Source organism: Prunus avium, chromosome 3 (assembly GCF_965620075.1).
Source record: "Prunus avium chromosome 3, drPruAviu1.hap1.1, whole genome shotgun sequence".
Taxonomy (NCBI): Eukaryota; Viridiplantae; Streptophyta; class Magnoliopsida; order Rosales; family Rosaceae; genus Prunus; species Prunus avium.
In genome coordinates, this window is record NC_142286.1 from 29,523,427 (window position 1) to 29,538,671 (window position 15,245).

At 33.6% G+C, this 15,245-nt stretch overlaps 1 protein-coding gene across 1 annotated transcript; it reads right to left on the reverse strand.

Annotated features, from left to right (window-relative positions):
- Window positions 1–854: 854 nt before the first annotated feature.
- LOC110771022 (glutamine synthetase cytosolic isozyme) lies at window positions 855–4,557 on the reverse strand. The gene is made up of 12 exons (XM_021975257.2): window positions 4,369–4,557; window positions 3,452–3,491; window positions 3,258–3,361; window positions 3,088–3,136; window positions 2,853–2,959; window positions 2,609–2,696; window positions 2,245–2,373; window positions 2,047–2,121; window positions 1,907–1,960; window positions 1,697–1,734; window positions 1,444–1,603; window positions 855–1,339 (listed from the first exon to the last, which is right to left on the reverse strand). The coding sequence occupies exons 1-12, from the start codon at window positions 4,440–4,442 to the stop codon at window positions 1,187–1,189; spliced, it is 1,071 nt and encodes a 356-aa protein (XP_021830949.1). The 5' UTR covers window positions 4,443–4,557; the 3' UTR covers window positions 855–1,186.
- Between the last annotated feature and the right edge of the window lie 10,688 nt (window positions 4,558–15,245).

The window sequence follows — 15,245 nt, forward strand, 5'->3', positions numbered from 1 at the left end:
AAGACATTTTGGTTTGTTGGTTGTTTGCTTTGTAATCTTGAGACATTTTAATGTTCGTATCTTGCTAGCAGTCGCAATTTTAGGCTTTTAGCAAGTATATTTGGGTTGAATAATACTAGCTAACCATAACCTTACATAAGTTATTAAGGGGGCAGATGAGGGCCTCAGGTCTTTCCGAATGGGGTGAAACCCTTTTGACAACCTTCCCTCTCCTAGCAATCACCACCACCGCCTCCTAAGATTTGGGGCATGGCTTGACCACTAAGATATAGTCGTGCCATATCCCATGTGGCAACCAGTCAATCGCCACTCTCGTACAAATTTTGAATACAATTGATGTTGCGGTGTTTCATTTTCTGAAAATGGCCACTCTCGGTCTAGCCTAGGTTGACTTTTATTTGGTCAATAGATTTTTTAAGACTCAATTTGGCTCGGCTCACCAGTTTAAATGCCCATCCCTTACTAAAAATAACTGAAATTATAATAGGGGAGACGTTATGGGAGGAATTGGGGTGAGCATTTCTAGTGATATCTTTTGCTTTAAATGGCGTTGGAGGGAAGTAGAAATAGGTGGCAATATTGCTGCCTCTGATCTATAGTGGAGTAGAGTCTGTAGAGAGATGGAAACATGGAATAAGAGGGTGCTTTGACATTGCCGCCGTCGTAATTAAGGTTAGAATTGAAGGGCATTATAGGCATGAACAGGTGGAAAAATAGGAATAGCGTGCGACAATAGCACTACATGCGTTTGCAGGTTGTCCCCAGAATCCCCCAGTTCTAAAATACAAGGCCTATCAATTGCATCATATCGCTCAAGTTAAAACGCAGAGCTGTTGTGAATTAAAACATGACCAGAACCAAATGGGGAGGGAGATTATATTAAAATTACATTATACAAAAACCAAAAACCCAATTAAAACCAGCCCTTTCAAATATGTCATTCATATCAGACATTTATTGAAGACAATGGGCATAATCATAAGGCAATGGAGCAATGACCTCGTCTTGGCACCCTTTAATACAAGGGGAAACAAAAAACGCAATAAAAATTAAAGGACAACGCTAATTCTAGTAAGTAACTAAGACACAGAAGGATCCTGCTAAATGGATCTTGTAGAACACATTTCCAACCCCATTGAAGGATACAGTGATATTGTCACAACCACAGGTGTGTAGCTGAGAGAGCTTATGGCTTCCACAGAAGGGTGGTTTCTGCAACCAAAGAAGTGACAACATATGGATCCATGTTCGAAGCCGGCCTCCTGTCCTCAAAATAGCCTTTGCCCTCTTTCTCTGTGTCTCTTCCAACACGGATTGAGGCACCACGGTTTGCAACACCCTGTCCATCATTTGACAGTAATGAAAGTGAGCAACTGTTTATATAACAAAGAAAACAATTATGAAATTGAGGACACAAAAGAATGAGGTTGTTTTTAGTTTTACCCATTTGAAAGTGTTGATATCAGCTGTTTCGTGCTTTCCTGTTAAACGGCGTTCATTGCCTTCTCCATATGCAGCAATGTGTTCTTTGTGCCTTAGTCCCAGCTTTTCAATTGCTTTCTTGATCACTTCATAGCCTCCATCAGCTCTCATGGACTTGGTACTGAAATACAACAGTTCAGATGTCAATCCTATAGGAAAACAATAGTTTGACCAAGACAGGCAAATCCTTGATTACAAAGAATTGGCATTATACCTGTAATTTGTGTGAGCACCAGCTCCGTTCCAATCACCCTGGTGTTAGAAGTACCAAGGGATTCAAAAATATATATATATATCAGTACGCAAACCAAGTTTCAAAAAAATGTGCCAATATTGCGAAGTTCAGTTGCCTCTTATTATGTAATGGAACAAGGAAATTGAAATAAAAGATATACTGTATTTAACATAGAGGAAAATATGTCACCTGGATTGGCTTGGGATCAAAAGAAAGCACCACCCCAGCAATCTCTGTGATCCTCTGTGAAAATAGGAACCAAAAATTCATTGACCAACAGCTTTATGTAATACTATCGGTTTATTGTGCAATCAAGCATGTTAAGTTACCTCCAAAATGTAACGAGCAGCCCAAAGTTCATCTCCCGCGGATATGCCGACAGAAGGACCAACTTGAAATTCCCACTGTATTATATGAAGTTTGATGGATTAGATTTCGAAAATACTTTAAATTTGAAACAAAGAAGGAAAAAGGAAGTATAAGAAGGAAGATTAGAAATATATAAATATATAATTTGTGAATTTTACCTGGCCTGGCATGACTTCACCATTGATCCCACTAATGTTGATGCCTGCGTAAAGGCAGGCCTTGTAATGCGAGTCAACAATGTCACGCCCAAAGGCTTTGTCAGCACCAGCAGCACAATAGTATGGCCCCTGTTGAGCAATAAAAGACATTTTAAAGTTGTGTTTTTGTAACAATGTGAAAAAATAAAATAAGAAAAAAGTAAGCATAATTAACATCACATAAGAATGTACGTCCAAAGAATTCTTAAAGTTATCAAGTTTGTGCCAGCATCAGGTGACAATGACATGTAAGTATTCGGAAAACTCATGAGCATAAAATATAACAACGAATCTAAAGCCTTAGAAAGAAAGCAACATCCATTACCTGAGGTCCTGGATAACCACCAACAGGCCACCCAAGCGGCCATTTGACATCTTTCTGTAACAAGGTGTACTCCTGTTCAATGCCGTACCTGTTTTCCAGATTACAGTACACAAAGTTCAAATACAGAAAATACATGAATAAACGACAAAGACATGTGTATGTATATAAATCGTACTAACCATGTGTAATGGAAGACCAAGTTATAAATAAATAAATAAAAACAGTAGCATGAGAAAAAGGATACCAGGGTACTTCAGCAACAACATTAGGATGGCTGAAGATCTTTGCAGCAGCAGCCCTCTTGTTTGTTGGAATCGGTACTCCAGCGGGAGTGTAAGCATCGCATATTACCTAATTTAGATCATCATTGAGAAACACAGATGATTTTAGAAAGAGAAACAATAAATACATCACAGCAGACCATATCTCCAATGAATTGAAAAGGAAAAAGAAAATAATAGGAGATCAAGATGACTCACCAAAATATTGTTGCCTCTCCTAAATGGATCCTTGAAAATGGCTTGAGGGCTGTTTCATTTCATGAGAAAGAAGAAGAAATATAAATAACCATAACCCAGATTAAATAATAAAACAGAAAACTATTAGAAGCAGATCCTTACAAGCAGTAAGAAAAATTAGAAGAGCTTACTATAAGATGACTTCACTATCTTCTCCAGGGGCTTGACCAGTGCTGGAGCCATCATAATTCCACTTCGGTAGCTTTGAAGGGTCACTAACGGGTCCTGGCAGAGTCTTCATACACCCAAAAAAAAAATATTACCATTTGAATTAATTAACCGAACAAGATCACACCACTAGAAAATAAACAAGAAAATTAATTACCCTTGCTTTGCTTCTGAGGTCCATACCAGATCCACCAATCCTGTTACAGTAATTAAAAGTTAAAAAAATTGGAATGAAATGAAAAAGAAAAATAAACATTGAACAATTAATTCAAGCTATAGAAATCCCAAGTAACAGCATAATTAAGCTGAGAAGGATTAACAAAACAGAGTAAAAGCTCAACAATCAAAACAAGAACGATCGTGACACTCCACGGAAAAGATATAATAATATAAAAGTATGAATTAATATTCTGAAAAATTGTTGAATCTATATGCTATTATATAAAGAGCAAAAGCTGGATTCTTAGCTCACCCAACTACGAAATTAACAAGCCATGTCTTTCTAAATTAAATAGGAAAAAGAAGAAGACTTTGGAATCTTAGCAACCAAATAGAAGAAAGAAAAGGAAACTGGACTCTAAAAACTTATTATTTGGTCACAATGAATAGGCAAAGAAGAAGATCAAAACTAACAAAAGCTCAAACAACAACAAAAAAATACTCAGAAAGAATACAAAGATTCCCACATAAGAAATCTCGTATGACAAAAAGTAAACCAACCCCATTGGATTTCAAATAATCCATAGAAAAATAGAACAAAATTAAAAAAAAAACAAAAAAGGAAATCCAGAACTCGACATCCTATAACTCTCACTTAACTCTCAGAAGCAAAACAGAGAAAGGGAAAAGATTTTGACAAAAAAAACAAAACACAACTTGATCATTTGACCTCAAGCGGTCGATCAAAAGAACAATACACAAAACCAAAGCCAACCCATCTCCTTATTCATCAAAACAAGCAGACCCATTTGCATACATACAAAAATACGTACAAATACACACAGATACGTATACCATGTTCAAGCATGGAAAACAGAGGAAGAGTAAGAGGGAAAAGGAGAAAAGGGGGCTGACCATATGTACTCTGCGATCACCTTCTCAGTGGAGTCTGAGAGGTCAAGGTTGAGGAGATCTGAGAGCAGCGACATAGTTGAAGAGATGAAAACGCACACAGAGCAAAAGACTTGAAATGAAGACTCTCTCTCTCTCTCTCTCTCTCTCTCTCAGTGAATGAATTGTATACAGAGACGTAAACAGGGGAGGAGGTGGGTGTGCTCCATTTATAGCACGGTGTCTCGGTGTTGTGAATATAAAAGGAATCTTGTATTGTTAATTTTTATCTTTTTGTGCATTATAAAACAGAAAACAATTCCAACAAAAAAACAACAGAAAATAATTAGTTGTTTTTTAATTGAATTTTGTGTTGGGAAAGATTAACGACTAATAATTATTTTGGCTAATTTTACCTGGGAGTGACCATTTTCAGAATTTAAAAAAAAAATAGATTCTGATAAAATAACTGATCGTGGAGAATCAAATCAGAGGGGTCCACGGTTGTTTAAGATATAAGCCAAAGCTGACCGGCTAACTGCTTCTTTCGGTCTTAATAGGAGTTTAAAAAGATTTGGCTGACCCATTTGAAGCCTAACTTGTTTATAATACCTTTTTCATAATAAAATTCTGATTTTATATTTTCTCCCTTATTTTTTGTTTTTAAACTATAAAAAATCAAAAGTCCATGGTGACATAACCGGAGAACTCGGTGATGATTTTTAATATAATGATTGAAGAAATAAACTTGGAATTGATAAAAGGTCAAAAAGTTTTGAAGCTACATTTACCAATTCCCTTATGGTGCGTTTGGATTAGGGAAGTAAACTTGGGATTTTGACAAAACTCAGAATTTCTAAATTGACATGAACCAATTCCCGTGTTTGGATAAAAAAAACATGGAAATTTAGAAATTCTGCGTGGAAAAAAACATGGAATTTGGAGATCATAAATCCCAACTTTAAATTCTATCTAAAACTCGTTATTTCTAAAATCCCAAGAGATTGAGTTTTAAAAAAAAAAAAACAACTTTACAAATAAAGGTTAAATTCCGTGTTTTAAATCTATCACCCAAACAAGAAACTTTACAAATTTTAGAACATTAATTTCCGTCATTTTAAATTCCATCATTTATGAAATCCTTTATACTTTTAAATTTCCTCATCCAAACGCACTGTTAGGTTCATAAGCAAAGATAAGTAGAAATTTGATGTGGAATATAAAAAATGAAACTTGGGGTCATAAATTTTATATTTAAATTTAATCAAAATAGGTGTTAATTATAAAACTCCAACATATTTAGAGGTTTGAGAGGAAAAAAAAACTACAATCACTTTACTCAAGGTCTAAATTATCGATGGTTTCGGAAATATCGGTAGTCCAAAAACCACATAAATTTTTCTTAAAACTTTGGAGGATGTTTATTTAGTCAATCATCTATTACTTTATCGCAAAAAATTGGAAGGAAATGCATTGCATGATGGGTTTAACTGATTTAAGTTGATTATATAGCGAGCTGACAAACACTGCGAGTGTAGAAAATATGTAGTAATTAATGAAAGAAGATTAAACACACCATAATCATTTATTTAAAATGATTTACTACAATATTTTACACTTTATACATTACATGGTAAGATACATGAGTGGTACCACATAGAGTTCCTATAAGGTTCAAATTTGAGTTATTTATACTAACACCTCCTGAGGTTTTCAGCTTTTTCACAAAACTCCTTGAGGTTTTAGAAATTACAAGAACACCCCCTGAGGTTTTAAATTGTTTTCACAAAACTCATTTTCATTGATTTTTCATCCAAAGATTGATGATTTTATACAAAAACATTTCTCCAAATGACAAAGTTGGCCTTTAAGATTAGATTGCATATACTTCATTGAGGTTAATTTTTTCATTTGCAAAGGTTTTTTTTCAATGAAATCATCAATTTTTTGATAAACAATAAACGAAAAGGGGTTTTGTAAAAACAAACTGAAACCTCAAGGTGTTCGTGTAATTTTTGAGACCTAAAGGGGTTTTGTGAAAACACACAAGAAACCTCAGGGGGTGTTAGTGTAAATAACTCTTCAAATTTTTCATCGTCTTCATCATCTCGATATTATCGATATTATAGTGATATTTTGGCCAAATGTTGCTGAAGTGTGAGAGAAATTATCAACGTCGATATTTTCCGATATTATTGATACTTATACGATATGTGTATGGATATATTCCAAAATATCATAGACCCAAAAAAAAGATAATATCCTCAATATTTTAGTCCTTGACTTTACCACATGTATTATCATCACATTGCCCATGCCATTACCACTACTAACCCCCACCACCGATGTCATTGCCACCAACTCCGCTTCCATCCCCACAATCACCTTACCAAGCAACTAGATTCATTGCATCACCCACAGGCTACGTTTGGTTCATGGGAAAGGAGACTTGAAGATGAGAAATTAATTGCCTTATCATGTTTGGTAAGTCTACACATGGGAAATGGTTGCCTAGTACATGGGAAAATAGAGGGGAAATGTAACCCTCCTCCGGTTTCATTTTCCATTCCCATGGAAAAGTTTGGGAAAATGAGCCAGCATTAAACACACACTTTTCATGATCATTTTGTCCCCAAAACATGGGAAATTATTTCCCATCAAATCTTTTCTGGGAACCAAACCGAGCCTAAATTCAATTTTTAAATCCCATTATAATTTTAGGTTAAACGAATAAGAAACTTCACAAATTCTAGAACTTTAAATCTCATCATTATGAATTTCATTTTTTAAAAATTTATTAGTACTCTTAAATTCCTTCATCCAAATGCATTGTTTTTAGCCTTATTTGCTGCTTGATATCTCTTGTTAAGGTTGAATTAGACTTAATTAAGAGAGTTTAGAGAATTTAAAGTTTGAAACAACGAGCTTTAGGTCTGGTTAAAATTCTTTATTGAGAATAGTTTAGAGGAGTGAGACTGTGAGAGATTGCTTTTAGTGATAGAACTTATTTGTTCTTATTTTTGTAATACCTTTGGAGTCCTTGGGCATAACCCAACTTTGGGTAAGCTAACTAGGCATTTGCGGTTCAACCGAAAAAACAGCAAACTACTAGTTACCAGTCGAGTTTTATGGGCGGTAAATCGTCATTGACCGGAAAGTCAACGCGGTGTGGTATTTAGAACTGAGCCAATAAGTTTTGGACACGGTTGCGGCACCCAGAGTGCCTATAATGGCGATTCCCGACCGAACCGATGTATATATATATTATTTATATTTAAATTATATGTGTCAACTTCTTATTTGTAGTAATAGGGAGTTCTACGGGTTGAAGGTAAAGACAACTACACTGAATTGCCAAAACATCCCCAATCTCTTTGAAATCATTGATCTGATATGAGCCAAACCTCTTTTCTCCTTTGTCTCGCTTGAACAAACCCCCCCTCTCCTCTCTCTTCGAAATCAATCTCCGTGTTCTCTTCCTCGAATCGACTTCATCAATCTCTGCTCTTCTTTCTTCAAAATCAGGCCATGTCTCTGTCGCTGTTGGTCAAGAAGATTATCCTCTCTCTTTATCTCTCTATCTTTTTCTCTTTTCTCATAGGTGCTTAGTAAAATATGAATGATACAAGTTGAAAGAAAAATTATATTGCCTTTCCTCTTCCTCTTATTTTCTCTGTACAATTTCCCCTTTAGTTTTATAACACATTATCAACACAACATTGCTTTTGGTATGTTTTCTTTCTCTGATTTTTCCGTTTTCTTATATAAGCTAGAGTCATCACATGGTATAGAGTTTTTTTATACTCACCACCATCAGACTTCATCATGCTCGTTTAAGAAAAAAAAAGTTTCTTGTTCTTATTACACATGAATATAATGCTATGTTTTATTTATTTGTTTGTTTATTTAATTTTAAGCATGATCTTAATTAATTACAACATGTTATGATAAGTTTGTATTATACAAAAGATCACGGCTCGAAGTTCCTTGATCATCATCATATAACTAGATTAGGACTTAGAGTCCTTTTGCTTGAATTAGAACCTGAAGTTCTTTGATTCCGAATAATTGAGGGTGTGAAATTCCGTGAATTTAAAAGCACATAAGGACATGAAACTCCTTGATTTTCTATTAATCAAAATCAAAATTCCATGAGGCCTACATATGTCAAGAACACGAATGAGAAGTTTCGAGTGCATATACATTGATTTGAATATGAAGTTCAAAACACAACTATTAATTCAATTGAATTAAATCTACTTATTCGAACCTGAAGCTTCAAATATACGTTGATATGCACCTGAAGTTCATAGATTTTCATGCATCTTAATACTATATATGAACATGAAGTTCATTTCTTGTTTGTGTTTATTTTCCATTTGAACTTCATAGAACCTGAAGTTCTATATCCATGAGATTAATTATCGAAAATTCAAATGTTATGATTTTGTGGAAAAATAGCCTACTTTGAGGCACATTGAATTGGTTGGAAATCTGATTCTTAAACTCGCAGTTCTATCTACATATTGAATCCACATTAATATTGAATTATATCTTGAAATTGCATAGTCTTTAATTAATTAATTTTATTCACCCTACACTTTTAATCATTTATTATTATTATTTTTAGATTTAATTTAATTTAATTTATATTGGGTTATTAGTTAATTTCGTTTCACAAAAGTAATGTTTTGTAATACCGCCTCAATATTGAAAGTCAGATGTGTCTATTGGAGAAACTTCTTACTTTATTTTGTGAGTTGTATTACACAACCATTAAAGTAGTTGAAGATTATGATTCATGAACCAAAAGTTTATTGACCCGATAACTTTTATGTTGTGGCATGACTGTCTTGGCAATCCATGGATAACAATAATGCATACGATTTTATAAATTCATAAAGACATCGTTTAAAGACTCAAAATATTGTCTTGTCCAACAAACATCTTTGCAAAGCATGCTAACAAAAAAATCTATCATAAAACCATCTCAGTCAAAAAATTGCCTTTGAGCCTTCTTTCTTTAAATAAATCAAGGGGATATTTGTGAGCTTATAAACATTTAATTATGGAGCACTTCACCAGTTTTACTTGATACACCTAACAAATGGTAACATATTTGTGTCTTGTCAAGAAAATTATGAGCACACCTCTTTACCAAAGATTTTTCAAAGTCAATATTCCAAAAGTTGTTGAAGATCATGGGGGATATCAATCAGGGGGAGCATCCTAGTTCTACTACATACAGGAAATATGTGCGTTGTATTCTTTTTCCCTTTGACTAGGTTTTTCTCCCACTGAGTTTTTCCTAGCAAGGTTTTAACGAGGCAACATAAACATATCAAACACCATATCAATGATCTAGAAGAATGTTGCACTCTTTTTCACTTTGCTTAGGGTTTGACCCACTAGGTTTTTCCAAGCAAGGTTTTTAATGAGGCAACTATGTCATTGTTTGGTGGTGGAAAGTTTTTTTTTTTAGTTGCTGGAAAGTTTTTTTTAGTTTTTGTGTTTGTGTTTGAAAACGTAGGCTTCTTCATTGCTACAAATTTTTTTTCTGCTACTGTTTTGAAAGTTTGGTCCGCTTTGTGTTCTTCATTTTTTCATGCTGAATCCAACGACATAAAGAACGTTAAATTTGACCAAGTGGTTTGAAAGTTACATGTCAAAACAGATTATATGTTGAAATTGAGCAAAACAGCAATTTGAAACCTCACGTTTTTCTTTTCTGTTTCTTTTCTTTAAGTCATTTTCAGTTTTCCGTCCCACACCAATGATGAATCATGAGTCTAACTTCTAATATGGCTCTTAGGAATTTAATAAGCATTGTGTTAGGTCTGAATCTTATTCTTTTGCTAGCTAAGTCTCACATAATTATGCTTGAGCTTTCTATGCACTTTAGCCATGATTATACAACTCTTGCATGTCTTACCCAATTGTATGCATTTTTGCTTGTGTGATTCACTGGAATGTTAAGTTATAACTAAGATATGATTTAGGCCATCTTTGTTAAGCCTCTTTCTTTTTCCTCCATCAACCCATACAATACATATTCCATTGTAAACCCTTTTGTGCCCAAACACTTAGCCATTTCTTTCTATCACCTTATCATCCATTAAATATCCTACCATCTAGGGGACATGTAGAGTATGATTGTATTTGAGATTGTAATGTATTCAAGGCAATAAATGAGCTATTAAAAAAAAAATTCAAAAGAAAAAGGGAAAAGAAGTATGGCCAATGTAGTCACGACCCTAGGGTGATATAAGGAGAAATCAAGGTGATCTAGGGTAAAGAGCCGCAAAATTGGGCCAAATATTATACAACGTGTGTAAATGTCAAATTCAAATTGTGAAGTGATTCAATTGCAAAATTTGGTGTTGTGAGCTTTTCAATTTATATGCCTTACATTTCAAATGTCAATGATCTTGTTTATATGACATGCTCTACTTTGTTCCTTAGACTTTGTGTTCCAATATCCATTCTTTGTCTAACCATTACCATAACCCCATTACATCATTTCATATCCAAAGCCATCATTGTTACCTAAAGCTGAAAGATAAACACAAAAAGGATTAAAAGCACAAGTTTAACTCAAAAACATAACCAAATCATAAACTATAAGGGTACAAAATGATATACAATTATGAACCGATCAGGTGGTCATCTAAGGGGGAAAGTGATAAATATATGGAATGTGGATGACCACCATAACATCCATTACCTCCACCCCTTATTTCTTTGTAACATATTCTCTTATTATTGTAATTAGTAACTATAAATTGTGGGTTAAATACCCCATTGTAGTAAGCCTATAAATAGGTGCTTAGAAAATATGAATGATACAAGTTGAGAGAACAATTCTATTGGCGTTCCTCTTCTTCTTATCTTCTCTCTACAATTTCCCCCTTAATTTTATAACATGAACAACATTATTTTATTTATAATATTGCACAAACCAGACATAGGAATGAGAGAAAATGACATTTTCTAGTCCTCATTTTCCAGTGATCCCAAACAAAGAAATCAACATCTTCCATTACCATCTCCAAGAAGTTCATTTTGCAAGCTAAACAAATGTTAGGGTTTAAGTACCATGGAATGCTCAAGCAAAAGCAAAATGGAAGGTAAGGTAGTAATTGGGGAAAAAAACAAAATAGGAGAAGAAAACAAAATAGGCGGCCATGACTGAACTAAAGAAGTGGCACTTGTCTCTTAATTGATTAGCTTGTAAAAAGCCTAAAAGGTAGCGTAAGTGTTTAGAGTTTTGTTAGAATGAGTAATAGTACTAAATAATAAAATAGCCCAATTTTTTTTTTATTTTATATAAAAAGATATATTTAGTCATATACCCATTCTTAACACTAATAATATAGATAAACCCTACACCATTTAATTTCTATAAACAAACCCAAAATGAACCCAAAAAATAACAACTGACCTTATTGAATTTAATTTTGATTATTAAATTACTTTGATGCCCTATTGAGTGTTTTGGATTTTTTATGAGATTTTGGGGTTGGGTTTGTTTTAAGAAATCAATGGTAGTTTTGTAATTTAAAAAAAGTTAAAAGTCTTTTTGTTATGTAGTAAATGAGCTTTTGGTGTGTTTCTAAAGTCCATTTCATATAGGGTTTGTTTTTTATAATTTGGACTCCTATATTGGGTATAATAGTAAATCTCCCTTTTAAAAATAGTCTAATTAAAAGAACTTTATTTCTGTACGGCATAGGACTGGAGCAAAGATTTCAACCGCCACGTGTCGGTAGAATGGTAAGTGGCCCATGACTCAAATTGGTTTCAGCATAGTCATGAGGCGGGCCCACATCCACTTTGGAGCTCCCAATCAGATCCTTGTGCTTGTGACTTTGTGCTTTATATGATAATATTTTCTTAAACAATTCACGCGCCTGCTCTGGCTTTTTATGGCAGAAAGTTTCTTTCTTTGAAAATAATGGAAGAAAATTGTATATAAAAAAATGGCAAGATGTCATTTGAAAATCATACCCAAAAAAATATCATTATTATATATTTTTAAAAATTATATATGTTTGTGCAGTCTGACTTCTCTGGCTGAGAGCCTGAGATGCATACAATAAGGTATCATTATTGTCATTGTCTAATGTTGATTGTATTTAGGTAGTATTCTACACGTATATTATAAGCAAAACAACGTATTTTAAAACGAAATGTATTATCTTTATCAGGTACATTACATATACTTTACAGTATAAAAACCAAATGGCATCTATAGTCTCCGTAGTTTTCTTTCTCGAGTTTTCATCTCCTGAAGAGTACGAAGAATGCTTACTTGAGTTAACGGTGTATGTGGATAATGGTGCGTTCTTTCCACTTCACCGAAATGTTTATTTTTAACCATTCATATGCTCTGTGGTGGTGGTAGGAGATTACCAAATCCTCTAGAACATGGAATATGTGGTAAAAGTCTAGGTCTAAGTCTATGGTCTTTGTTGTTTAGGGTTTGTGGTATGATTCAATTGGTTGACATTTTGGCCGAAGAAAAAGAAAGGATGCTGAATACGAAATACCCAATTACTTTCATCGTGATGACAGTGGTCACTAGGGGACTGCACATTCTCAGTTACAGTTCAAATAGCAACAAAAGATTTTAAATGAAACAAAAAAAAAAAAACTATTCAAAAATGGCAGATTTGTCAAAGTTGATTTTATGAACTTGTCAGCAACTCAGGTCTGTTTGTTGTTCACGTGTCCCGATCTAACGCGTAGGTGATAACGTGGACAGGAAGTGGTAGTTTGTGCTTTTGTTTTCTTTGACACTTTGTTTTTTTTTATTATTTGTTTTTAGGTGAAGACTTTCTTTCAATCAATACAGCTAAGAGATTTTCTTTTGAGCCAAGCATCCTTATTCAAGTTGGTTTAAAGAAATTTTTTGGAATGATAATATGACAATAATAATTTTTTATAATTTTATTAATTTATTATATATGTTTTTTTTTTTTTTGGTGTGGATAAACACTTATTATATAGGTGGCCAATGATCATTTTGTACGAGACAGATTTTTAATATCTATTTTTGTCAGAAAAATGTAATAGTATAATATCCAGGCTAAGAAACAATATTACACTTCTCTTTTTGTGAGAGTTTTATTTGTATTGTTAGAGCATCCATATTGGAGATGTGTAAATTCGGAGGTGTAAACATCTCCTTTACACCTCCGGGAGATGCAAATATCATTTTTGCTCTAATGAATTGGATGCAAATTCAAAGATGTAAATATGATTTTCTTGTATTAATTCATTTTTTGTGTTAAATTTTTTTTATGTTAATTTTGTGTGTGTTAGGTTTATTTATTTTTTCTAAACAAATCTATGTAAAAATTTTAAAATTCCGATAAGATATAATTTCATTCAATATGATGTAAATAAAATTAATTTGAACCATCGGTTTTAATATGAATTTATTCTTCACCATTGATCAGTGTAATTATTAGTTTCATATTTCAATTTGAATTAAATATGGCCATAGATTAGAGAGTTGTTGAAGAAGAACTTTGTACATTTGCATCATTTTAATAAATCTCAGCCATACCATGGGCATTTTAATAACTTCCTCATCTTTTAGGTAGCTTTCCTCTCTCCTCTCTCTTGGCTTTTTCGTTACAGGACCCACTTGCCCGGGTGTAAAATTAGATGTACATTTGCATCTTTTTTCCCATCTCACGGCTGTGATGTACATTTACAGCCATATACACCTCCCCATTGCAGGACATTCCGGCAACCAAATATGTATATTTGACATACACCTTACCATTGTGGATGCTCTTATGGCTTGGTTTTTTCAAACTTTATCTTTTTTTTGTTATTCTGAGTTTGCACTCTTAATCGGGATGCCTATGACAGAGTTTCTTCGATCTTGAGGGAACGTTAGTGGAGGAGCCCAAGATTTTCTTAAATTTGATGTTAGATTGCTCCGTTATTGTAATGACCCTTTGTGGCTAGTTTTGTATTGGCCATTTGTGATTAGTGACTTTTTTGACTGAATTAAGAATGCAATCCCAAAATATCTCAAAAAAAGAGAGAAAAAATGTTACACTTCAGCCAAAAATTATTTGCATGACTATCATAAGGCTCTCTTTCTTTTTGGGACAGCAACTATTTTAAGGGTTGATTGCTAGGTCACCATACTCTCTCCATGCTTCTATTTGCATAGTAAATGCGGCTCTGGCATTTTGACCCGAATTGGGCCTACTTTGGCCGTGGGTCAGGCTTTCCATGACCTGCTGGACGATTATAACCAGAAAAATAATGGAATCAAATAAAATAACTACAACAACTATCAGATTTTTTTTCCTTCGTAGGACACCCCTTGTTGGTTAAGAACTGAAATACTGGGAGGCCACAACTTCAAGCTATATTAATTGAATTTGTACATTAACAAGGAAAAAAAAACTATATCCACTTGATCCAAATTTTAAAAATAAAATATTTTGACATTGTTGTTGTCATCTATGATGTATGTTGGTTATGTTTTATATTATTTCCCTAATAATTAAAGTATTTAGTTGACAATTTTCCGCTTATATATATATGCATTGGTTTCAAAGCTACAAAGGACACGATTTAAAAAAAAAGAGTTTTTACAAATCTTGATAAATTGACTGGTTCATTATCAGGTTCCTTATGGAACTCTCGTCACAAACAGATTATATAATTCGACAGAATTTTAATAAATAATAATGGATAATAATGGACGGTCTATATACATGCAATGTCTAATCGTAGCATCACATTCTATGTATTTTTTTACTCAACATTTGGTACACATAAGTCGTATCGATCGAAGCTCATTGGAATAGGGTACTCTAAACATTTTTTTGTTTTGTTTTACAAAGCGATACTCTAATACCTCTAAAATATTC

Bases quoted from the DNA above. Each gene is read 5' to 3' on its own strand.
- LOC110771022 (XM_021975257.2), bottom strand. From the start codon at position 4,442: ATGTCGCTGCTCTCAGATCTCCTCAACCTTGACCTCTCAGACTCCACT. The intron at 3,137-3,257 runs GTAAGCTCTTCT...GAAATGAAACAG, and splicing joins GATAGTGAAGTCATCTTATA to CCCTCAAGCCATTTTCAAGG. The intron at 1,340-1,443 runs GTAAAACTAAAA...AATGATGGACAG, and splicing joins ATATCAACACTTTCAAATGG to GGTGTTGCAAACCGTGGTGC.